Source organism: Cydia strobilella, chromosome 3 (assembly GCF_947568885.1).
Source record: "Cydia strobilella chromosome 3, ilCydStro3.1, whole genome shotgun sequence".
Taxonomy (NCBI): domain Eukaryota; kingdom Metazoa; phylum Arthropoda; class Insecta; order Lepidoptera; family Tortricidae; genus Cydia; species Cydia strobilella.
Window position 1 is genome coordinate 2102712 of NC_086043.1, and position 25333 is coordinate 2128044.

Here is a 25333-nt window from a genome sequence, read left to right on the forward strand (position 1 = left end):
AATAAGACTATAGGATGACAATGCAGAAATGAAATAACGCCCGCAATAATGTTTTCGAAACTGAACTCAACTAAAACTCGGTATGCCCTTACAGAATGTTTGTAAAAAAGTCATGGAAAATGGGCTGTGCTTTGAATTTCTTATAAGATCAATCCTAACTTTTGATTTAGTTAAAATGTGTTTTGATATGTACTATTTCGTTTTTGTAACTAGCAGACTATTATTTAAAAGCTTCTTTTTACTAAACGATTCAGTTTATGAAACTGAAAAACATATTAGAGTGCCCTCATAATTTCAGCCTTTGTCAACCTCACTTATCCCGATCTTGAGCTAGTCTCAATGAGTGCCTTATAGCTAGCCAATAAGCCCCCCATACAATCAAAGTTATGAGAGCGAATACAAGTTTTGTATCTGTAACCTACTCGCTCGCAATTTCACGAAACTAATACCAAACAAACTAGAATGTTCATACCAAGTTTTATGACTGTTATATCAGCATTTTACAATGAGAGGGTTACTTAGATTGTATGGCTGTTCTTTCTATCTCTTTATATTGTAGGCACATAGTGATAAATTGGGGCATTTTCAATGAAAAGGGACCTTATTGTCGATGGCGCTTACGCCGCACAGCTTCGTGCGGCATTGTATTTATATCGGAGCATTGTTAATAATGGCGCAAGCGCCATCGACAATGAGGTCCCTTTTTATAGAAAATACCACAATTGATAATCCTTACATATGTCAGTACTTGATTCGACGCGTCTAATAAATCGCACCGACTAATGTGCGGCTAAAACCCACGTGCTCAGATCGAGCGCACATGTTGATTTTTTCTCCGAGTGACATCCATCGCTTATTACACGCGCCAGACAGCTGTGGTGAAATATTAGAGGGACTGACCAAATGTTACACGTTTTCTAATGTACTGAGAAGGTTGTGGCTGTGATATGATATGTGTAGTTTTGGCTATAGAATAGAATAGAATGAGATTTTATTCGTAAGCACAAACAAACAAGACATTACATAATATAATAGAAAACATAAAATAAGATTAAAGTGCCACGAAATGGCCTCATCTCAGCATGTTGCTGGTGACTTCCAGCGCTGATCTTCCGATGAGACCATCAGGTGAGAAGAATCACGGAAGGTAGCAGACAAGAGGAAAAGATACATAAAATAACATACAATGAACAAATAGTTAAATTAGAAAAAGATACACAGCAAGAAGATACAACATAACGCAAAAATTATTTATATAAAGCAAGCATCGTACTTATAATATAACAGTCAGTCCCTGTATCGGTCCGATCCAACCATACCTTGGCTGAACATTACAGCTACATATGCAACTAGCGCCAACTACACGATACACGAACTATAAAATAAAAAAAGCTATAGGTAAGTAGATAGAGTAGGTATTATTAATTACGAAAAAGTAAATGAACGTGTTAAAGTTGATTCGTCCGTTTGCCAACTAGAATTTACATAAACCCTTAAAGTTAAACAACACCCGCTGACGCTCTTACACTCCTGGTCATCCTCGAAAGCATAAAATTATCTGGGCATTAGCGGGGAGACCATTAGTCATCGGCAGGGGGGCGGGCCCAGTCGCACAAAAACAAGCCCGGGAGCTTCGCTGCTCCAGTGTTCCCATTTATAGTGAGATGCGGTGCGGACCAGTGTAAGGAATTGTCCACAGGATAAGTAATAGTGCTAAGTTGTAGTTCGAAAAATGTTGAGTGTCTTGCTCACTTTGCTGTTGTCGTTTAGTCGGATGGCGCGTTGTGGGCCAGTAAGGGCTGGATTGTAAATATTGGTAACAAATAAGTAATATTGCAAATTTGGCAGCAGTTTAAAAAATATTGAAGTATTGCTTTGCTCTCTTTTATAGTGTGATGGTACGTTACGGGGTGTAAGGGATGTTGTACCCACAGAATAAGAGCAGGTTGAATATTGAAGTTTAGAAATATAAACTTATTCGTGTAAGTACTTAACTGAAAAACAGGTAAAAAGTAGGAAAAGCAGCAAACTACACACATTACAACAGACATATCAGCAACCACGAAATGGCTTTGCTGTTCTTATTTATAGCCTAGGTTCCAAAAAGTTTCGCAATACGTTAGGTGCGAAATGTCAAGTGATTTACTAGTTTTCTGTGGTGAAAAATATGCACAACATACATCTGCGAAAAACTCCATACTTATAACTGAATGTGAAGAGCCGTTTCTGTGTGGGGACTATAACCCAAACCCTCTTGTACAATGTGAAGGGTTGTGCAGCAGCAGGCCACTAGCAGTGGGACATGTCTAGACTGAAGATGACCTTAGTGGTTTAAATTTAAGATCACATTTAAACTGGTTTAAAATTATTCTCTCAATAAGCATGGGAATATGACAGGGTTGCCTACACATTAGCGCAACGTTGACAAAGGCACAACAGGGTTGTGCCAAAACTAAGAAAATAATAGGAAGGGTCAAGTCGCGCATTTGACACAAAAACTTGGGGAAACTATATATCGGATATGAGACGCGTGCCCGTTTTTGTGGGGTTGAACGCGTTTTAATTCCCAAACTTGCAACCCTCATCTTTTAGGAAAGGCGGAATGTCGTTTAAGTGACAATACGAGTAAGTAACCCTATATTCACACGAGACTATTTGTTCTTTAGGGTTCCGTATTCCGTACCCAAAGGGTAAAAACGGGACCCTATTACTAAGACTCCGCTGTCCGTCTGTCTGTCTGTCACCAGGCTGTATCTCTCAAACCGTGATAGCTAGACAGTTGAAATTTTCACAGATGATGTATTTCTGTTGCCGCTATAACAACAAACACTAAAAAGTATGGAACCCTCGGTGGGCGAGTCCGACTCGCACTTGGCCGGTTTTTTCTTAACTGCTAATGTTTCATGGAATTCGCTTACCTTAATTATGCCTCACAAATATGATGTTATAGTTTTCATCAAGAATTTCTTAAAAACGCTATCACTATACGATGAAGGTACAAACAAAATCAAGATGCGCAAATTAAAATATGTGGTTTGAAGTCTCATCCAGTCAATGTCGGCTTCTACAAATATAATTCATAATTCAGGGTCAAAAGAAAACTATAGAAGAAGTATAAGTAAACAAACCATCTGAATCTGAAAAGAGACCTTTGGATGCCTATTATCAGTGACGGTTTACACTTGAGCAATCGCCTAGCTTTTTACAGTATACCCAAAGCCTGGAATCGCATTTTCATAGAAGAGCAAAGAAAAAGGGCACATTCATTTTTAGCTTTAATTTTTACCATACCCAAAGCTAAGTTCGAGAGCCGCATTGTCGTAGGTACTCGTGTGTACTTGGGCTTCATTTGTCCAAATATTCGTTGAATCTTGCTTTAAAGAGTTTAAAGTGACGCATTCGTTGTAAGGCCAAGTGTGTAGCGGGTTAAGAAGAGCTAAGACGAGTACTGGGATAGACAAGCATAAAAAGGACCAGCCTAACAGTTAGGGCGTGCCCACTTGCCTAGACACTATCAAAAATAGAATGCGACGCAAGAATGCAATCCGTCAGGCGGCGACCTCCGCCGGTCACACTCCAATGCGTCCACTCAATGGTCTCTCCGAGTCCCGATTCGTTCGTTTACCGAGTTTGAGGATAATGAACACGGTAGCGGGGTTAGATAAGAAACACACTGGGTAATCATTTTCAAAGGATTTGAACGAAAAATACCTACGTCGAGAGGTGGTGAATGATTAGACACTGGTAGATGTGTGTGTAATCATTCACCGAAACTGTAACTGTGTGTCTGTGAAGAAAAAAAGGAAGCGAATGAACGGACGAGTGAATAAGATTTAAATGCATGATATTTATAGTCGGAGTAACATAAGAATTTATTTTTAAGAGTTATGAATTGATCCTTATTTACTATATAGGTACTATAATATATTTATTTTATTTTTATTTTTTATTTTTTCTTTATTGGGGAAAAAAACAGACATAGGAAGATAATATAAAACGAAGAGAATGGTTTTTACATTAATAGGTGCAACCTACATCCTGAGACAATTCCCACTAAGATTTATAAATCAAGAGTGTATAAGTGGCATTGTCATCGGATTGAGGTACTTATAACATGTGAGGTAGGTATAGTAGATAGGTACTAAACTAATAATGATATAGGTATATCAATCTAAGATCTACCGTATAACTGATAGAAAGCTTCATTGATAAGCGTCAACTCCTGTCAAAAATATTTTTTACGTATACATAGTCATAGAGTAATAAATGTAGTGAATGAACGGACGAGCGAATGTGATTTAAGGGCATGATATTCAAGATAAATAAATTAGATAATACTTTTTGGTCATATTTCGCTGTCGAACTTTTTGAACTATCAGCCGGGATAAAGGCTGAAGGAATCGTAATTCGTAGTTCTGCTGAAATGATTAATTAAAGTCAATAACGTTTATATACTATCAAAGATAGATATAACTCCGTAATAGATGGATACAGTCTAAGGAAAAAACGTGCCTCGAAAAGCAAGAAAATTTGATTCTCGATCAGAGGCGCTACTATATTTGGCCTGTCGTATAGATGGCGGTGACGGTTTCGTTTGTTATTTAACAATTTTAACGCATATCAGTGAAAGAACATGGGTCAAAATCATAAAAATAATTAATGCAAATAAAAAAATCATTTATCCATATTTAAATACATTTTATCGTATTTTTATAAATCTTCATTTTTAGTTTTAAGGTGTGTCGATAGATGGCAGTGAATTGACTGGGGTTACAAAATTCACTTTTTTTTTTATTACAAAAAGGCAAGCACTTGACCGCAATCTCACCTGATGGTAAGTGCCGATGCAGTCTAGGATGGATCATGCTTACCTAAAAGATGTCTATTCACTCTTGATTTAAAAAGATCCAAGTTATAGTGGACTGGGAATATATTTGCAGGAAGTGAATTCCACTCCTTAGCCGTTCGCATGATAAAGCTGGATGCATAGCGCTTAGTACGAATCAGTGGCAGAGTAACGACGTAAGGGTGAAACGCAAGTCCGCGTCTAGTCCCACGGTGACAGAATGGAGATGACAGTACCGCTCTATCTTATTATAGCCTCTTTGATATTATGAACCTTAATTGACAAACTCTCTTGGAAATTTCTCTACCTCAACTACGATACGATTACCGATCACTAGACATGAGAACTTATTATCGCCCAGTTCCCTATATATCTTTAACGCCATCTTCAAGCCTCTAACATTACCATATGCAAAAGCCGACTTCCTACATAGAATTAACATACGAACGCCAACGGCAATTACCGCCATTTTAATTGCAAATTTACGCAGTGTCAAAGATTCCGGGCATTTGCATGCGGGATTGATATTTCATTACATGTGACTAAGACAGAAGACAGACCCTTGAGGCGCGCTTAGGAAAATGTTAACTTATTTCTAAGGAGGTTATTATACGAGCAGTTAAGTACCTAGGCCGGCAAACCACGGTTCGCGAGTCGCATGCAGCTCTGACGGCAAGTACGGCTCTTCAAGTTACTCAAAAGATTAACACTCGAAGACACTGAAACGACACACGACCATGTACGGAAAACAATATTTGCGGCTCTTTGAGATTCCTATAACTGGTAATGTTTAATGCGGTTGGCTCTTCTCAAAAGTTTGCCGACCTTTGACCTGGCCATGAGTAAAGTGAAGATATGTTGTTGGAAAAATAGAATTGAATACAATTTTGTGCGTTCAGATGGGAAGCCGAAAGGAGTGTAAGTGGAATATTTAAACCTTTCGTTCCAAGCGCTTTTATGCGGCTACCTATCAAACAAGATTCTTACGAATAATACTAGTCATCTAATCAATAACATTAACCATTGTCTTTCAGCCCAGATCTGAGTTTGCCAATGGTCACTAAATCGTTACACCTCCGTATTTTTTCCTGTTGATATTGACGTAAAGCCGGCAGAAATGTCTAAAGAAGAGTGCCATAATGTATGTATGTATTTTTTGTAATAAATAAATAAAAGATTCTTGCGTTTACGAAGTACAAAGTACAGTCAGTATCGGTAACAGCGGATGAAATCACGCGCCAAAAATATCTGCCACAAACTTTAAAAGCTTTCACCACCCCCTGGAGGAAAAGAGGAAATGGTAGACCCAATGCCACGCAGAGGGCCGCGAAAATCGACGTTATCTGCCTCGATTTCCACTATAAGCTCTGGTGAAGTCCGGTGGTAATCATTGTTCAATATATGAATGATACCAATGTACCTGAAGATATAAAGCCTCAAGTCATCATAAGACATAAATTGTATGATAACGGATTTTGCCAGGCATTATCTCAGTCTGATAATCATTATAATCAATAAGGTGAATCAAGCTTGAGATGATCAAATCAGACAACTAATGCATCGTTGATAAACACTATGAAAAAAATTAAGTTAAGTCATGACAGGTATACTAGTGATACCTCGTCAATCGTCGTTACAGTGCGGCAGGCATGTGTGCACGCGCACACGAATGGCGTCCATGCCATCAGACGCAAAAGGGTATCCTCTTTGCTGAGACGAGTGTGAGACAGTAATAATAACATCCTGATCCTGATGATGGTCAGGTTTGTGACGGGTAAGGCAAAGTAGCAATTCTTTTTTTCTTTTTTTAGGTATCTAACCTTTTCGACGCCGTGTCAAACACAAAAGTTGTCACTCAGACGTAGAGTTGTGCCATTCCCGGTAACATTCCCCATTTTGTATGGGGAAATTTCTCGCTCGGTAACATTCTCTATACAAAATGGGTAATGTTATCGGCAACGGCACAACTCTACTCAGACGCCACGTCACTGAAGTGTCAAAACTGAAGTTGAACTTTATGCATATGCCCGTAGGTCTGTGTTGCTCTGTGGTCTGTGACTACTCTGTGACGGATTAATCCGTCTTCGGCGTTGGACCTACGGTGCGTCATATCCGTCGTTGGCGTCAAAAAGATTAATTACTTATGTTTTTTTACACATGTAATAACATTTAGTTTCTTAATTTATTTTTTAAGTTTCTATAGAATAAGTTTAAGTTGTATACTATAAGCGCCAGTTGAACCAACCACAATTAACAGACTGATCAACGTCACGCAGCAGATATCTATGAAACTTTTTTCTAAACAATAAAATTTACACACTATCGGCACAGGGCGGACACGCTATACATCAAAAATCACTTGCGTTTCTGTGTGAACGGCACGTCTGTACACGCGGCATATGCGTCATTGTGTGAGTAAGTTGCTTAAAAACGGGTCAATCTGCTGTCGCGGGGCGAGGTAATTCGAAACGGGGCGGGGCGGTGCGTGGCTGTTCTGTATGATAATACTATCACTTCTGTGCTATCGGTGACAGACGGTTTGGTGCAACCAACCCTTAGTCTGGGTCAATAATGTTTTGTATAAAGAAAAAACAAATTTCTCTTCATTAACACTAGGATAATAGGAAAGATGTGTTTAGAATTTCAATAAAATTGGATAATTATTATGACGTAAAACAATACCTAACATCTAGACTTACCTTACAAATAACTGTTCTTGATTATTCACCCTCCATGATACAACCGTAGCTCCTGCAACAAAATTTACATTAAAATATAAAAAAAAAATACAAATACAAAATTCTTTATTTCTTTTTTTATGTAATAGGAAGCAAACGAACACGAGCAGCCTGATAGGAAGCATTCATCGCCGCCCATGGACATAGGAAACAACAGAGGAGCCACTTAGCTTAGGAACCCTAAATACCTGCTTCTTGAAGAACCCTATAAAAGTCTTTCAAAAACTTTACAAATATTACAATGGCTAGTGTCTCCTTTGAAGTTATTTACAAAATAACCTGTGCTAGGAGGCACCGCTCTTCCATATTCTAATTACAATTTATTTTGTATCATACTATTCTTAAAACTATGTTCCTTAATTATTATTTTAGTATATGGATGCTATGGATTACACAGACAGACCGATGGACATGATAATAATAAAACTTGTTAATGCTGTTTTAGCTATAAAACCCAAAAAAATATTTCCTGCAAGATTATTTAATTAATAATTATGTTTTACAAATGCATACAGGAAAAACTTGGCATTATTCTTTTTTAAAGTTGAAAAGAAGGGTTCTGTGCCATTACGCAAAAAACGGCAAAAAAATCACGTTTGTTGCTAAACATTTCAACTGTCTAGCTATCACGGTTCATGAGATACAGCCTGGTGACAGTCTTTTTTTTTTATGATGTATAGGCAGGTGTTTGACCACGATCCCACCTGATGGACAGACAGACGGACAGACAGAGGAGTCTTAGTAATAGGGTCCCGTTTTTACCGTCTGGGTACGGAACCCTAAAAACCACATTTGACCAATTTGCAAGACCAAAGTGATCCCATGAGTGTTCCGTAAAAAAATCTACTTATTTCTGCTGAGGTTTGAAGTGGTATTTATTCACATACCAGTTTTATATAACCCGATAATTGTATCTGTTACTAAGATTTGTGATATATGTTATTGAGCCAGTAATATGAATATGATTTCATAATAGATAGATAGATAGAATAGGTACTCTTTATTGGCACACCTCAGTAAAAGATACAGCTTAAAGAAAAACAATTGGTTAAAGATAGGCAGACAACAAGCGGTCTTATAGCTAAAGAGAGATCTCATAATTCTGTTATTACCTGTGTCAGTAAATTATGGTTCAGTATCAGTCAGAGGTTGCTGTACGAGTGTACTGATAAGACATATTGAGGTCTCAAGTCTCAACTCAATATTAGTAATATTAAAATAAAAATAAATAAATAAAAAAGCCTTTATTTCCAAATTTCCAATTTTACATTAAAAGTTTTTGCGTGTTGTTAGTAATTTTCTTATAGCTAGTAGTTAGTGTTAAGTTTGTGTATGTTATTTACTAATTTAATTTAATTTGGACCCCTCTTTGAGTGGAGGCCTCCTCCAATTCTCTTCATTTTTCTTTCCCTGCAGTTTCATGTCATTTTGTAGTGTTTTTCTGCGTACAGGTTCTTCATTTGTTTTGAAATTGTTTTTTTGTTGAAGTTTCTGTTGTGTAGTTTTTTGTTGTTTAGTTTCGCTGGGATTACTGGTTAGAGTTTTGTTGCGCATGATTTGTTTGTGGTTCTTTCGTTGGAGGGTAGTAATATTAAAGTAAAATAAAAACATATCTGACCATCCTCAGTGTTCTTAAAGCAAGTATTTCTACAAATTGTTATACAAACATAAACCATACTGAAAGTTATATCTTTTCCTGCTTAGTTTTTTATTTACTGCATGTTGATGCATTGGAATAACTTCAGAGGCCAGCACAAGGCAGTCACACTCAAGTTCAGCATAGTAACACTAATATTCATGTGGCTATAATTAACTATTATAATTTACAATAACATTACATCACTAAGCTCTCATACAAAATTACTTCTCAATTCAATTAGTTTCTCATACAAATACTGACTACGAATATTACTTATGAATATTTTTTGTGAGTACATCAAATACCAAACTACACTAAAGGTAAGTACCTAACCAAGAGTTTTACTTCCTACAATCCAATAGCCAAGGTCAGCCCGCCGCAGACTACTTATTCTATTCACTATGAAAAAAAACTCGTTACCAACAAGCTGAAGCGGACCACGCTCCTTGCGCACTCGACAATTAAAAAAAACTTTATCGAATCACGAAATTATAAGAGACAAATTACTAACACAATTTTAAAACTTCCGCGCGTCACGTCCAAAATAAATAATAATAAAAGCAAAGGTTAAGCGGCTCTTCTAAATATGAATAAAACATGAGAAAATAATTGAGTTAACGTAAAAATCAAACAAACCGCAATAAACGTTAATAATGCACATAACAGAAAAGATCACTTACCGAAAAGATTTACGGTACAAGTTGTATTATTTCCACGGTCGAGAACGACAACACTCGTCGCTGCCATTTTCCGATTGACAGAAGCCAAAGCCGAGTTGCTTGCTAGGGTAGCGACTTGTCGAACATTCAAGTATCGATAGAATGTGAACGCTGCATAATTCTATCGACTTTTGATCTATTATAAAATATATGTTTAAAACTAATTAATATCTCCAAAATAATAATTGAAGTATGATTTAGATTTGTAAGAGCGAATTAAAATTATTGCATTAAACTAAAACGTGAACGCATCGACAATGGACCAATCAGAAACAGCCAACGCTGTGCCGGCTTGTGTCATTCTGCAGCATCATACGTGTATTTTTCCGGTCCTTGTCCTTTCTATTCTTTAGCTTCTGTTCGGTGGCGAGCTATAGCGCACGGTTCTTAGTAAAGTGCCGGCACAAAAATGATGGGATCACTTAAAATCGTGTTATTCTTAGGTGTAATATATTTGTGTAGGGCCGCCGAAGAGGACGTGCTAGATCTTACAGATTCAGACTTTTCATCTGTACTATCTCAACATGATACGGCGCTGGTCATGTTTTACGCTCCATGGTAAGTCATTGACACTGAAGGGTGATTAATTTGAATGTATAGTGTGTAAATCGATTTTTACGATGTTGATTGATGTTTATATTAGGTGCGGGCATTGTAAAAGACTGAAGCCGGAGTTCGCGATGGCGGCCGGCGTGCTGAAGGGCGACGACCCTCAGGTGACGCTGGTGAAGGTGGACTGCACGGAGGGCGGCAAGGCTACCTGCGAGCAGTTCTCAGTCTCCGGATACCCGACCCTGAAGATCTTCCGTAAAGGAGAACTGTCTCAGGACTACAATGGACCTAGGGAGTCAAGTAAGTTGCCAACACCACACTTCCTCTGACCCTTTAGGACTAGTTTTTGCTACATTTGATAAGATAACCTGATAATCAGATGTGCATTTTTCATGTTCAATATTATTAGTTCTTACAGCAGCAATTAGCAGCAGAAATTATCTCGTGTGAATAGGAGATATGATTAGTTTTTTTTTTAGTCTACCCTCTAACTAATTATTCTTATAAATAAAATGGGTTTAGTAGAATAAATGTGTCAATAGATATGGATGGAGTTCATAAATACAGTTAATTATGTCAATACTTTTTTATATCTAAAACTATTGATAGGTATATTAATTTAATATCAGATATAAGGAAAACTGTATTATCAAACACCTACTTAATAGTTTTTATCGTTTTTCCCATAAATTGTAAACACTTGCCTTGGTATAAACCAACAATTAAATTCAATTAAATTAATTTTAAACAACATTTGATTTCAACCTTTAATATCTGTGGTTTTGATAATTGCTTGTGGTATTGATCTTTATTTCCTTTTTGAATGTCAACTATACCGGTGCTATCAACTAAATGATTTAAATACCCAACTATCATATGATGGTTGACTAACCCAGGGGGTGATAAGATAACCTTTTTTACAGGGACTAAAAATCATGAGTATATTAATGGAGCCCAGAAATTTAACTAAAACAACTAATTTAATGACATAGATTTTCAGCTTTATAAGTAACTTGGGCGGATTGAACCCTTTCTGAAACCAAAATTGTCCCATGATCCTCAAGCTGTAAAGTAACCAATACTCCCTTTTGTGCTACGTCCCTGAAGCTTTAAATAACTACACGGTTTAGACTCACTTGTTGTTGCTCGATTGACTAAAACAAGTGAGTTTAAACCATGTAATTAATTAATTATTTTATGTCAGTATGTCTCACAACAGTCCTCGAGAATGTTCTCTGTTTACTATGGAGAATATTCTTGAGCGAGTGTTTACACGAACTGTACAACTCTATACCCATCCATATACTGAAATCTCCATTCATCAGATGGCATCGTCAAATACATGCGCGCCCAAGTCGGCCCCAGCTCCAAGGACCTCCTCACCGTGGCCGACTACGAGAACTTCCTCAAGAAGGATGAGGTCACAGTCATCGGTTTCTTCGAAAAGGAGAGTGACTTGAAGGGAGAGTTTGTGAAGACTGCTGATAAGATGAGGGAGGAGGTTACGTTTGCGCACTCCAGCGCTAAGGAGGTCTTGGACAAGTCTGGTTACAAGTGAGTTTTTATTTATTTTTAATAGTTGAGCTTACTTTTTCTTTATGACGTCCTCTCTATTGTACAGTCAGCTGCAGAGAAAAGGTACCCCCTGTACAGAAGTCTGTAAGCAAAGGTGCTCCGCTGTATATCTGATTGTACATTACATAGGCCCCATCAAGAGTAAAATTTATGTTGTCAAATTTTGAAACCCAGTTGTCAGGAGATTAAATCGCCTAATTTTGCTCCTGATATAACTTTTGGCTGCACCAAAATATTTGAAACTTTTGGGTATAGAAAAAGATAAAATAAAAGTCTATGTTTTTATATATATTCGTATATGTTCCTCTAAGTCAGAGCCTGGAAAATTTTTGTTAAAAAAAGCTACCATTTTTCACCAGACAGACAAGCAAAGGAGCAATGGTAGTTTGGGGTCAATTTAATAATGAACTGCTTCTCATTTATCCATTAAATTATTCATTAAGAGCTGGGCTATTGTCAGTGCAGCGTGATGAAGTTGTCACCACCTTGTCGGACCGAAGCCAGCCTTTTAGTGTCCTGGTACGACACGGCCCCTACATGCTCCTAGGCTCATATAACTTTTTATTGGTTCCCCTCCCTCTCCTTCTATTTATTTTCCCTTCTATGATGTTTCTGATGAAGTGGTTGTGTCTTAATAGGTAGCTAAACATTTATCCTCTTCCATTAGATATTAATTTCATATCATAATTTCATAGTTTTATTACTGCCTATATAAATTATGATTTCAGCCCTCGTTATTATCGATATTACACTTATGAATCCAGAGTTGTCGAAAACTAAGACGAACAGAATATTTTAAATTCAAAAATTAATGTGGCACATAGTAACCTAAACTACAACTAACTAGGTATTGCCTTGGTAAGTGTTTGGACAGTATTCTTACTAAAATAATGTAATATTAATAGTAGTTTGAAAAATTGTAATTTTCCTTATCTTTTAGGTCTCTGTCCTACACTTACCAAGACATGCCTTGATATTTAAAATTCAAAAATAAGTGGTTGCAGATACTTTATGTACCAAATTTAAGGTCAAGTTTGCTCCATCTATCTTAGAAAAATGAAAAGTTTCAAAGTAAGTGGATCAGACTAATTAATGGGGAGATTATAATTCACGCATTTCCTCGGGCCTTATTTTTTTTTTAGAATGCTTTAATAACTAGCCATACACGCACGGATTTTCCCGTCAGATCTGCCTGAAAGATGTGCCTGGCGGACACATCCGTCAATGTGTGGCGAGAAATAGACACAGATTTGTCCGCCGGATGCCCGTCCGCTGCCCATCTGTGTTAGCTATTACTTTTTTAGTAGGATAGGGAGCGTTCATGAGCAGTAGACGGCAGTACAGAAGCTCCCTATTCATTGGCGCGAAGATTATGTCAAGTTTCCCTTTTTAGATTTAAGCCACCAGATGGCAGACTCTACTATGCAAAGTAGAGCCACGGTAGTACTATTAGTTATTCTGTGGTAGAGCCAGCGTGAAGTGTAGGGGGCAGCACCTGCTTAGAAGCGTGAATTGTTTTCGCTTTCGATTCAGGTCACGAGATCGCAGACCCTCCAACACGTCAAGGGTCTCTATAGGTAGGATAGACCAACGCGTCAAAGGTAAATAGACCACTGTAAATAGAGACGGAAGCTTGACATATATGGGGATCAAATCGGTAATCATTTGGGTGTATTCGATCAATACTGAAAAAAACACCATTTATATTTCTATATCAATGTCATTAGGTGAAAGTTTTAATAAGTTGTTTTCTCGAAGTCAAAGGTGACTTATAGAGTACTCAAGGACTTTTTATACCATGTTTACTTAGCTGCTTGTATGTTTGCTCAGGTGTTATATAGTCTGACTTTATCATTAAAAAATTGACTAATAGAATAACAAGTTTATTCAAATAGTTCATTCGTTAAATACAAATATAAATGTCACATAGTAACTGTTTAACTTATCAATTTCAATTTTATTGTTTAGTTTTTAATAATTTTAATGACCAATTCGTATAGTTTAAAAAGAACTTTACTGATAAGACAGATAACCAGCATTTTTTTTTATTATTGTTGTGAAGTAATAAATTATTTAAACTGACGTGTCCTTAAAGCTCACAATTATGTGGTACTTAAAGTAAATTAATCACCCTAACATATTTATTTATTCAGTCAGTATTTCTTTTGTTTTTCTCGAGATGTTTTTAAATTCTTCTCTCACTTGTATTCTCTGAAACCTATCTAAAGGTGTGAAATAGTTATTTGTGCAACAAGAGAGGAAAGTTGGTTTGTCTTGCGAGTGTTTATTTTGAGTCCCGAGAAAGCGAAAGATTCTATAATTGAATCACGATCGAAGCGAGTGATTCTAAGGTAGAATCTTGAGCGTAGCGAGGGACTCGAAAACACGAGATGTAAAATAACTTTGCTCTCGTGTTGCACACATAATTTTTCACCTCAGTAGTAAGAACATATTAAAGGTTAAAATGTATTTCGAATTACACAGAATAAACAGAAAAAAAAGTATTATAATATGTACGATACGATACGATACGATACGGGACCGGACCGGACCGTACCGTAGCGTACCGTACCGTACCATAAAAAAAAAAGTAATAAAAGTATGAAGTTCATGGCCTTCACTAAATTAAAAAGCTACATTGTTTCACTCCCTGGAGTGAGGAAAGTCGCACTTCCTCACTCCAGGGAGTGACGAAAGTAGGCTTGTTCGAGCTGCTGAGGTGAAAAGTATATAGTAAGTCACATTTAAACAACATTCATTGTGGGGGTGGAAGTTTGTATGGGGAATCGATAAAAAGCAGATTGGGTAAGAAATAAGCTACGCAAATTACTAACTCCACGCAGACGAAGTCACGGGTAAAAGCTAGTGGCTAATATAGTTTACTCTTTTGCATCAACACGGTTATTAGTTATTAGTTTATAAATCAATTTAAAGTGTAACTTAAAGCGGAATGTGGCAAAGTTATGATTGCGAATCAATTCCAACTCGCAACACGGAATTGGCTGATTAAAACTGCATTATATTCGATATTTCATGCATCCTTTAACTCTATTACAAATAGGTAAAAGTGGAAGTTTATGTACAGTCAGCAACAAATAGATAGTGACAGCAAAAGTGGCTAGATCTATATATATATATATATATATATATAAACGTAAAAGTCCTGACTGACTGACTCACTTAAATCAACGCGCAGCCCAAACCGTTGGACCTAGAGAGCTGAATTTTTCACAATAGTTAGTTTTTATAGCGTTAGTATCCACTAAGAAGGGGTTTTTCAAAATTCATCCAAGGGGATGAAATAAGGGTCCAAAATTTGTATGGGGTTAAAGTTTTATTTTAAGCTATGAATTAGAACCTTGAGTAAAAGATATATTATTAAAAAACAAGATAACTACTTTCAGCGGTTTTGAAAATTCATCTACTAATGCGGTGAAAAAGGAGTTGAAAGTTTGTATAGAGATCAAACATTTTATCAAATGCGGGACTTAAAACTTTGTATATAGGCATATTATTAGAATACAGGAAAAGTAATTTAAGCGTTTCATCAGTAATATTCATCCCCTAAAAGCATTAAAAAGGGGTTGAAAGTTTGAATCCATTACAAATGCTTATTGAAACTTCTTAGATAGGCATTGTATAATATTACAAAAAAAATTCAACCCCTAAGGGGGTTAAAAAGGGGATGTAAGTTTATATGTAGTACAAGTTTTCGTTTAAGCTAGGAACATGAAACTTGGTAAAAGGGCATTATATTAAAATAGACGAAAACTGATTGCACCGTGTTTGAAAAGTTTGTATTAATAAAGTTTGCATCGGTAGTATTCGGGAGCGAACATTTTTTTTAAATAGTGGACTTGAAAATCTAAGTGTTGAAAGGGATTATATCGAGAACAATTTTTTTCAGTTAGGGGCTTGAAACTTCGTACTTTGTGAAAGACGAATTTCATGCGTTGTATAATTATTAACAAATGATTAACCGTCTTTCTTCTTTTTATCTTAAATCTTTTGGTGTTGAACCACCAACATACAAATCCACGCGTACGAAGTCGCGGGCAACAGCTAGTATCGATATATTTTCCACCGTATTTTAACGGAAACGTACGAACGTGTCTTACTATTTCAGTCGGTCTCGGTACAAAAAGGACTGGGGTTGACTGAAGTAGCATGACAAATACGAATGTTTCCGAGAAAATACGATGGAAAACAATTATGCACTACATCTGTAACACCTTTACCCTTTATCTCTTGTTCACAGAGACAACGTAGTCCTGTACCGTCCTAAGCGTCTGCAGAACAAGTTTGAGGAGTCCTCCGTGGTCTACTCCGGCGATGATGCTGCTCCTTCTCTCAAGGCCTTCATCAAGGACAACTAGTAAGTTTTTTAAATATTTGTATTTGAATTAGGTATGTTAAAATGCATTAACTCTATTGATAATGTCACTTAAAACCAAGTTAACATTCATTTGTGTTTGAAAATATAACAGCCATAACCCATAACTAATTATTTTACGAATCAAAACGGTGTAAATCAGGCAGGCATAATAAATTGTGCCATTCTCAACCAAAAGGGTACTTATTGTCGGTTGTCAATAAGGCGCTATTTCCATATAGCTTCAATTTGAAATCCACTCTATTGACAAGCGGCAATGTGGTACCTTTTGGTAGAAAACGTCACAATTTATTGCGATTCTGACACTATCCACGATCTGCATGAGAAACCTCTATTTTACAAAATAAAAACTCGATTTCATAGAAAAAATTTGAAATATTAAAACCGCTTTAAAATAAGATTTTTGAAATCTTGAAGACGATGGATTGCCTATTATAATAAATGCATGTAATATTTTTAATTAGTAAACCACGGTGACTAACTTAGCGTATTTAATCGTGACTTAGTCATAAACATTCTTGATATGCTCTTACACGCTAATTAAAGCGCGGCACATGATTTTATGCTTCGTCAAAACTGTGACCAAATTAAATGTGATGTAGGCTCAAAATATCAAAGTACAAAATGATCAAACATATTCACTCATATGTTCGATTTACCAATTTATTAAGCTTAGAAATAAATTGAAAAAAGTGGAAAATTCACTGTCTTGGGTGGGACTTGAACCACGACCACTGGATCACTAGTACAGTGCTCTACCATCTGAGCCACCAAGACAGTAACCCTATGTAGCGAATATTTCCACCATATATGAGCCACTAGGGAGGCTCTAGTGACATCTACCGTAAGAGTGTTACACTTCTTAAACGGCTACCGCAGTTCCAAGTCATATTGGAAATTCACCAGTAACGATGCGCCATCCCATGAATCCCATCATCATCATCATCATCTTAATACCATCCGGCCTTCACCACTGGAGGGCTTCGTCACTTTTTCTTTAATATATGACATCTATCTATTACAGTTTTTAACTTAATAGCATCGTTCGCAGGTGTTTCTGCAAAATTAATTTACCAATTTATTATTAGGTATTTCCCAATAAGGCTTCTGTTATACCAATTATGTACCGAAATCATAGATTGGTTATGTTACGGCTTTGCAGTTTCACTCACATATATTCTGTCACTCGCGCGACATGTTGCGGAGAGCCTAAAGTTAACTCAAAGTTAGTATGTTTCACGATAGTTTAAATTCGATCATCTACATACTGGACCATATGTAGATAAACGGGTTATGATAAAATTTAGTCACTCGCGCGACATGTTGCGGAGAGCCTAAAGTTAACTCAAAGTTAGCACATCTCACGATAGTTTAAATTCGATCATCTACATACTGTAACATATGTAGATAAACGGGTTATTATAAATGTATGATCGTTACAGCCATGGCCTGGTCGGAGTGCGCCAAAAGGATAACATCGCCGATTTCTCCAACCCCCTGGTGGTCGCGTACTACGACGTGGACTACATCAAGAACGCTAAGGGCACCAACTACTGGAGGAACCGTGTACTCAAGGTGAGATGGAAGAAAAATACAAAAATTGAGTGATAAAACGCTAACGAACGTATATACACCATTCTATCACTCACTCAAAATGATATATTTAAAGTTAGCGGCGGTTTGCTTTCCGAAAATTTCATGTGTCCAAATGTTTTTCAAGGGTTACAATTTAAACCTACTCATATATGTGTTCTAAAAGATGCGTAATGTGTTTATAAAAAGTTTTGGAAACAAAATGCACTCTGCCAAACGCTTGGGAAAATATTTCGTAATATTTACGGCAAGCACAAGTTTCGTATTTCTACATGTTGCTATCTAAGTCCGATTTATTTTACTAGATAGTATTAGATTTGTATGTATAGAACCGTATGAGCTTTTTTTTTTTTAAATTGAAAACCTGATTCTCACAGATCCGGATTTTTTTGAGTTCTTCCAACTCAGAATATTCAATCGTAATGCTAAAAAAGTTCCAAATTTTTCTATGAAAATTTTAGTTTCGACTACGTCACGCACATGAGTAAAAATTTCACATTAAAACGTGACGTAATGGAATGGACATATCGGAACATCTTTTTTTAATGTAGGATGGAGAATGCTGACGATTCTGCCCAAGCCCAAGAAAGTCCAGATAATGTAAGAATCAAGAATCAAGTTAGATTTTAAAATTGAATATTTTTTATCAGGTCGCCAAAGAGCTCCCCGAAGTGACCTTCGCCATTAGCAGCAAAGATGAGTTCACCCACGAGCTGAACGAGTACGGCATCGACTTCGCCAAGGGAGACAAGCCTGTCGTCGCCGGCAGAGACGCCGACGGCAACAAGTACATCATGTCCGCTGAATTCAGGTAAATTAAACTATAGAGAAGAAGAGTTTCTTGTGACCACTGGTCGTTCTCTAAAGGACGAGTTCAAGAGCTGAACGAGTACATCGACTTCGCCAAGGGAGACAAGCCTGTCGTCGCCGGCAGAGACTGTCTGTCGTGCAAACTGTCGTAATAATATTAAGTCTGATCAACATTAGACCGACATGCAAGACTAGTCTGATTCAGAAGGATTGTCCATAGAATCTCAATAATGACATCAACTGTCTTTAGGGGTTCCATTAATTACATCACACGTTTAGGGGGGGGGGGGGGGGGGGTCAAGAAAATGTGACATGTTGTGACAGGGGAGAGGGGGGAGTAACAAACTTTGTGACGTCACATTAATTTATTTATAATAATATTTCATATTACACATATGTATTATTATTTTATTTTATTATAGGCATATGTAATGATATCTATACATTATTAGGGCGGGTCACCTGCCGCGGGTGCACTTCCCGGGCACAACCACGCAGGTGGCAGAGGCCAGCTAGCGGACGCCTTTACTGCCAAGTTTGTGCAAAGTTAGCGTGGTCAGCGTCTTTCTAGGATTTGAGGGGTTAAACATCTATAAAAAATCAGCTTAAGTATCTCTAATCTAACCTATAGCTTTAAAATAAACACCTAGCTTGTTGTAAAAAGGCAATCCACATTTTTTAAAAACTAGCCATGGACGTCGTAAATTGAAAAATTCTTCTTTTATAGTTTACGACTGCATTGTTCTGTTCTGATTATTGCTTATCGATGCGTTTTCGGAATGCTCCACTTCATTTTGATTACTTTTTACAAACTTACTATGTAGGTAAAATACTTTAAAATCAACTTATGCATAGCATATAGAGTCCTTGGCCTAACATGGCCACTGAATTCAATGAATTTGAATCTAAAATGAAACCCAAGTTTTTTTTATTTTTTAACGAGCCTATAAACTGTGTGTAAACGATATGCACCCACAGATGTGGGCTAAACTAGCCACAAAGTGGGTGCCACAATGTAAGCGCCGGCATAATCGGCCTGGCGGGACGATCTAGACGCATTTCTTAGCAACTGGACGGATGCTGCCGGGAAGATTGGAAGTCTAGGGGGGAGACCTTTGCCCAGCAGTGGGAAACCCAAGTTTACTTCATTTCAGTGTTGGCCGAACGTTAATTGCAATTAACCATTAAACAGTACAAATTGAACCGTAAACCGTAACGGATGGTTACAGTTTACAGTTCAATTTGTACTGGTTAATGGTTAATTGCATTAACGTTTCGGCCAACACTGCTTCATTTAATGTTAATATTTTTTCACAATAAGGCGTCAGGACGGTACTATCTTATGGATGCAAGGCCGGATTTAGAGGTCTGGAGGCCTCGCGGCAACAAAGAAGTGGAGGCCCCCTGGCCCCAAATTGCCCATTTTCATTGGCCATTTGTCTCTATTGTGGGGGCCCCTCTTTTGTGGAGGCCCGGGGCTGTATGTAGCCCCGGTTGCCCTCCCCTAAATCTGGCCCTGTAAGGATGCAAAGTAATCTTATTGATAACTGATACCGTTTTGCCCGAAAACGTTACATACATATTTACACCTAAAATGTATGAATAGCACTGGAATATCCGCACCTATTTGAACTTACTTTATTTGAAAAGTTTGTGAAGTTTCTAACTTAGATTTAAATTTCCAGCATCAAGAACCTCCTCCAATTCACCCTAAAATTTATGAATAGCACTTGAATTTCTGCACCTATTTGAAAAGTTTGTGAAGTTTCTAACTTAGATTTAAATTTCCAGCATCAAGAACCTCCTCCAATTCACCCTAAAATTTATGAATAGCACTTGAATTTCTGCACCTATTTGAACTTACTTTATTTGAAAAGTTTGTGAAGTTTCTAACTTAGATTTAAATTTCCAGCATCGAGAACCTTCTCCAATTCACCAAGGACCTTCTCGCCGGCAAACTAGAGCCCTTCATCAAGTCCGAAGCCGTCCCTGAGCCCAACGACGGCCCCGTCAAGGTCGCCGTCGGCAAGAACTTCAAGAGCTTAGTCACGGATAGCGGCCGTGACGCGCTCGTCGAGTTCTACGCGCCTTGGTGTGGTCATTGCCAGAAGCTTACCCCAGTGTGGGAGGAGCTGGGAGAGAAGGTATGTTGTGTGTAAGAGACAGAGCTAGTCTAGGTCGTCGTCGCCAAGAACTTCAAGAGCTTAGTCACGGACAGCGGCCGTGACGCGCTCGTCGAGTTCTACGCGCCTTGGTGTGGTCATTGCCAGAAGCTTATCCCAGTGTGGGAGGAGCTTGGAGAGAAGGTATGTTGTGTGTAAGAGACAGAGCTAGTCTAGGTCGTCGTCGCCAAGAACTTCAAGAGCTTAGTCACGGACAGCGGCCGTGACGCGCTCGTCGAGTTCTACGCGCCTTGGTGTGGTCATTGCCAGAAGCTTATCCCAGTGTGGGAGGAGCTGGGAGAGAAGGTATGTTCAATGTTGTGTGTAAGAGACAGAGCTAGTCTAGGTCGTCGTCGCCAAGAACTTCAAGAGCTTAGTCACGGACAGCGGCCGTGACGCGCTCTTCGAGTTCTACGCGCCTTGGTGTGGTCATTGCCAGAAGCTTACCCCAGTATGGAAGGATCTGGGAGAAAAGGTATGCTCCTAGTGTTAGACAATGTCTAGGAGTTTAAGACATTAGTTACGGACAGCGGCCGTGACGCACTCGTCGAGTTTTACGCGCCTTGGTGTGATTCTTTTAAGATATACAGATTTTTGAACCAGGCGCGGCTTCCTCTAAGGAGCGCTTGTGCAGTGCACTCCCATAAATAATCATAATGAAATTATAGTGCCTAATTAATATATTACTCTTTAAGATCTATCGTACAAAAGTAAAATACCAATTAAATAATTACCTTTATTCATTATAAGTTTATAGACGGCCTATACTACTCGGCCTACTCCTATAATTTCATAGGAATCATAGGTAACGCGCGAAGCGGAGCGCTTTGGATTGCGCTCCTATGAAAAAGATTTAGTACATAAAATCAATACGAAATTCAATGAGAGCGAAAGAGAAGTTTCGCTACAGTTCCGCACGTGAAACAGAAGATTTTCTATGAAGAAAGAGGTAAAATTGGAGCGGCGCTCCGTAGCCCGTTTGACCTTGCGCCCTCTCGTCGAATGCGCGCGCATTGTGCGCGCCATATTGTCACTTGTTTGTAAACAGACCTTAGTTAGTAGTCAATTTTAAAGTACGCGCGTGAATGGAATTTTGGCATTTTTTTATTATAAATAATTAACCAAGAGTTTAAGCAGTAAGTGCACATAATTTGTTTGTTGTGAGGTATTTAAAATGAATGAATTTAACGGGAGAATGTGAAAAAAATTTACAAAATCGACTCGAGTTCAATATAAAAGGAAAACCTTGAACTTTCGTAACAATGTTCGTCAAAAACAAAAACTTATATGTCATTAAATAAGATCAATATGCAAAAACACCGTGGTTGTGTTATGTCGCTGTGATAAAAGTAACTAGGTGTTTTAGTTTATCGTGTTACCTACCTAAGTACATATGTCTTGTTTGGAGCGGGCGCGGGCGGGCCGGGCGACGGCTGTGCGGTGAGTTTGCTTGGACCGAAACCGATGTGTTAACAATTTAGCACATATTTCCATAAAATTTTAAAACAACATTCACAACCTAGAATCCATTTGTAAAATGAGCTGCAGTTAGCGTCTATCGGTAGTCAAGATATTCGTAATAGCGAAATTCTATAAGAGAGTTCAATGACCGTATTTTGTGTCGGTTAATTGAATGTGTAGTTTTTTACTGTGATAGTGAATACCCATAATATAGAATCACCAGCCGCCGCTGCTTTGAACCGAAATAAAAATCACACCCTGTTATTATCTATCATGTTTTCTAGATCCAATTTAATATTATATATCACTAATATCACCCATAGCACAAGCTAATTCGATATTTTCTCATTACAGTTGAAGGGAGAAGACGTTGACATCGTCAAGATCGATGCGACGGCCAACGACTGGCCCAAATCCTTGTACGACGTGTCAGGATTCCCCACCATCTACTGGAAGTCCGCCGACGGCAAGAAACCCGTCAGATATAATGTGAGTAGTGTCATGTCATCTACCTACAGCAAGAAATACTCATTTATAATTTGTTCAAGAAATCGCGAAAAAGTGCTTCCTTATGTCCGGCGGCTCTCCTCTACAGGTCGCATTTCTCTACCGATTCTCGTGAAATTTCGTGAGCAGGTTTTGATTATTTTATGGATTATTTGTCGAGTCAGGGCATCAAGTGACTGTGTCTTAAATTTTTCTACCCTTACAGCTTATTATAAAAATTATTTTATTTTTCCAGGGCGGACGTGCCCTCGACGACTTCATCAAGTACATCGCGGAGCAGGCCTCCAGCGAACTCAAGGGCTTCGACAGGAAGGGCAGCGAGAAGAAGCGGGACGAGCTGTAATCCCAGCAAACAGATCTGAAGGTACCACTGGTCGCTACTTGTCTCTGTCGCACTGCACTGGAAGAATGAGATGGATATACGTTTGAAAGCTTCGGCCTACTTTTCTATTTTGAAGCGCTTTTCTACTCTTTATAGGTAGTCGGAGTGAATGACCTTGCGCCGTAAACTCTTAAGTTAGAGTGAGACAGACGTAAAACTTAGGATGGATTGTAAGTAGCGACCAGTTGTGCAATCCTTGTGTGCGAGTGTGTGTCTCAATCTAAGTGGGAAAATATATATAATCTGTAGGCAAGTTACACTGGTAACACTTTGATAGTACACAACTACACTGATCCGTTATTTTTTAATTCAAGCCTAAGCTAACGTTTCGAGTGTTGCCAGCATTTAAATAGAAATAGTGCCAATGTGACCGATTAATATATGGGGCATGCGCTTGCATCGACAGCCGTCAAACCAAATTGTCAGTAAATAAGAACAAAAAAAAGTTTACAAATCCTTTTCTTTTGGGTACTAGTACTAGTGTAAGATAGTATGATTCTCTTTGTCTATGATTGAAATGTGACAGTCCTTTGACAAACTATAGCACTGAAATGAACAATGCGAAACGTCGGTAAATAAAGGTAACAAAATAAATTCGCGATAGACCCGTTTCTAAATGTGATTTAATAAATGTGAAAGGAGTCCGAATAAGTGTAGTGGATGAAGATGATAGACCCAAGAAGACACATTCAAATGCTTGTACTTTGAAAGCGTCAGAAGCAAGTATACTTACGAACGGCACATCAGTCGTGGCCATTTACTGTAACAGCTTTCAAACTTTGAACATAATTATTGAAAACTGCCCCAATTTGGAAAGTCTAATGTTGATCGACATGTTGCAAGACTACTCCGATTCGAAAGGATTATGCCAATAGAAACTGAATAATGACGTCAACCGTCTTCTCGTTAGTCAGTACTGACGATAGCGGAATGGCTCGAGCCGCCCCGGTTCCCGGTGCGCGTGCGCGTGCGCCGCCCCGGTCCCCGGTCCCCGGAGCGCGTGCGCGTGCGCCGCAGACGCGTCAGGCTGTCGAGTCTCGATGCGAGCGCATGCCCCATAAATAATTAGTGTTGCATGGTACATTCAAAGTTTATTTGTACTTTGAATACATGCTCGTAGTTGTTTATTTTTACGCTGGCAACATTACGTGAAGCGTTATATTTATGACTCGATAAAAAATGGCGGATTTTGTAAAAAGTAAAAACACCTCGTCGATCTAGTTTTAAATAGCTTATAAATAATTTATAGTATTGTATTGAAACTGATAGGCACAAGTCTAAAAATGTTTTTTTATAAAACTTTTTGTAAATGTAACACTGAAATTGGTTATTAGCTAGCTTCATCGTCATCGGGCATTAACAAAATATTTTTTTGTTACGAGTATATCTTAAATTAATATTTACACGCCTAGTGGTCTCAATCACCAGTATTTGTTTCTCATGTTAAGAGGCCGGTGTCGATTTTAGTCGCAAAAATATAAAATTGATAGATTTAGTCGGTGAAATTGTACACCTTTTATTACCAAATTGAAATAGCAAGTACTGGTTTCTATTAGCACGTCTTCTTATCTTGCCTTTTATTAGATCAATTCTTTGAAAACAGATTTTTAGGTAAACGCGCGTAAAGCACTGATTTTGTCGCTCTTATTTGTAAATTTCGTAAAGTTTGGACTGCTAAAAATGGTAAATTTGTATTACACATGTTCTGTACTTGACCTTTATCAGATTACATTTTTGTTATATGACTTGGAGTTCGAGGAAATGAAAGTTAAACGAATTCAATTTTCTCTAGAAATTACTTCAAAACAAGTGACAATTTCTCTGAAAAACGACTTAATTTCAACGTAATTTTGATACTTAAACAATCTACAACATTTGCTGAAACTATTCTTATACATCAATTTGTATAATTTACCACCATAATTTTTTGATGAATTTTTAAAAACTGCCCCTTCT

General features: G+C 37.9%; 2 protein-coding genes across 2 annotated transcripts in view; one reads left to right on the forward strand and one right to left on the reverse strand.

The window, feature by feature from the left end:
- Positions 1 to 10002, reverse strand: part of LOC134755701 (uncharacterized) — a 68892-nt gene extending 58890 nt beyond the window's left edge. The window contains exons 1-2 of the mRNA XM_063692249.1: positions 9904 to 10002; positions 7546 to 7597 (exon numbers count right to left, since the gene is read on the reverse strand). Coding sequence (XP_063548319.1) covers positions 7546 to 7597; positions 9904 to 9970 — 119 coding nt within the window. The 5' untranslated portion in view covers positions 9971 to 10002. The remainder of the gene's footprint in view (positions 1 to 7545; positions 7598 to 9903) is intronic.
- Positions 10003 to 10246: 244 nt separating this feature from the next.
- On the forward strand, positions 10247 to 24977 carry LOC134755653 (protein disulfide-isomerase A3). The gene is made up of 9 exons (XM_063692183.1): positions 10247 to 10500; positions 10586 to 10794; positions 11820 to 12048; positions 16328 to 16444; positions 17905 to 18037; positions 18706 to 18866; positions 20778 to 21009; positions 22843 to 22977; positions 23231 to 24977. Exons 1-9 carry the CDS (start codon positions 10352 to 10354, stop codon positions 23336 to 23338), a joined length of 1473 nt encoding a protein of 490 aa, XP_063548253.1. The 5' UTR covers positions 10247 to 10351; the 3' UTR covers positions 23339 to 24977.
- Positions 24978 to 25333: the final 356 nt, after the last annotated feature.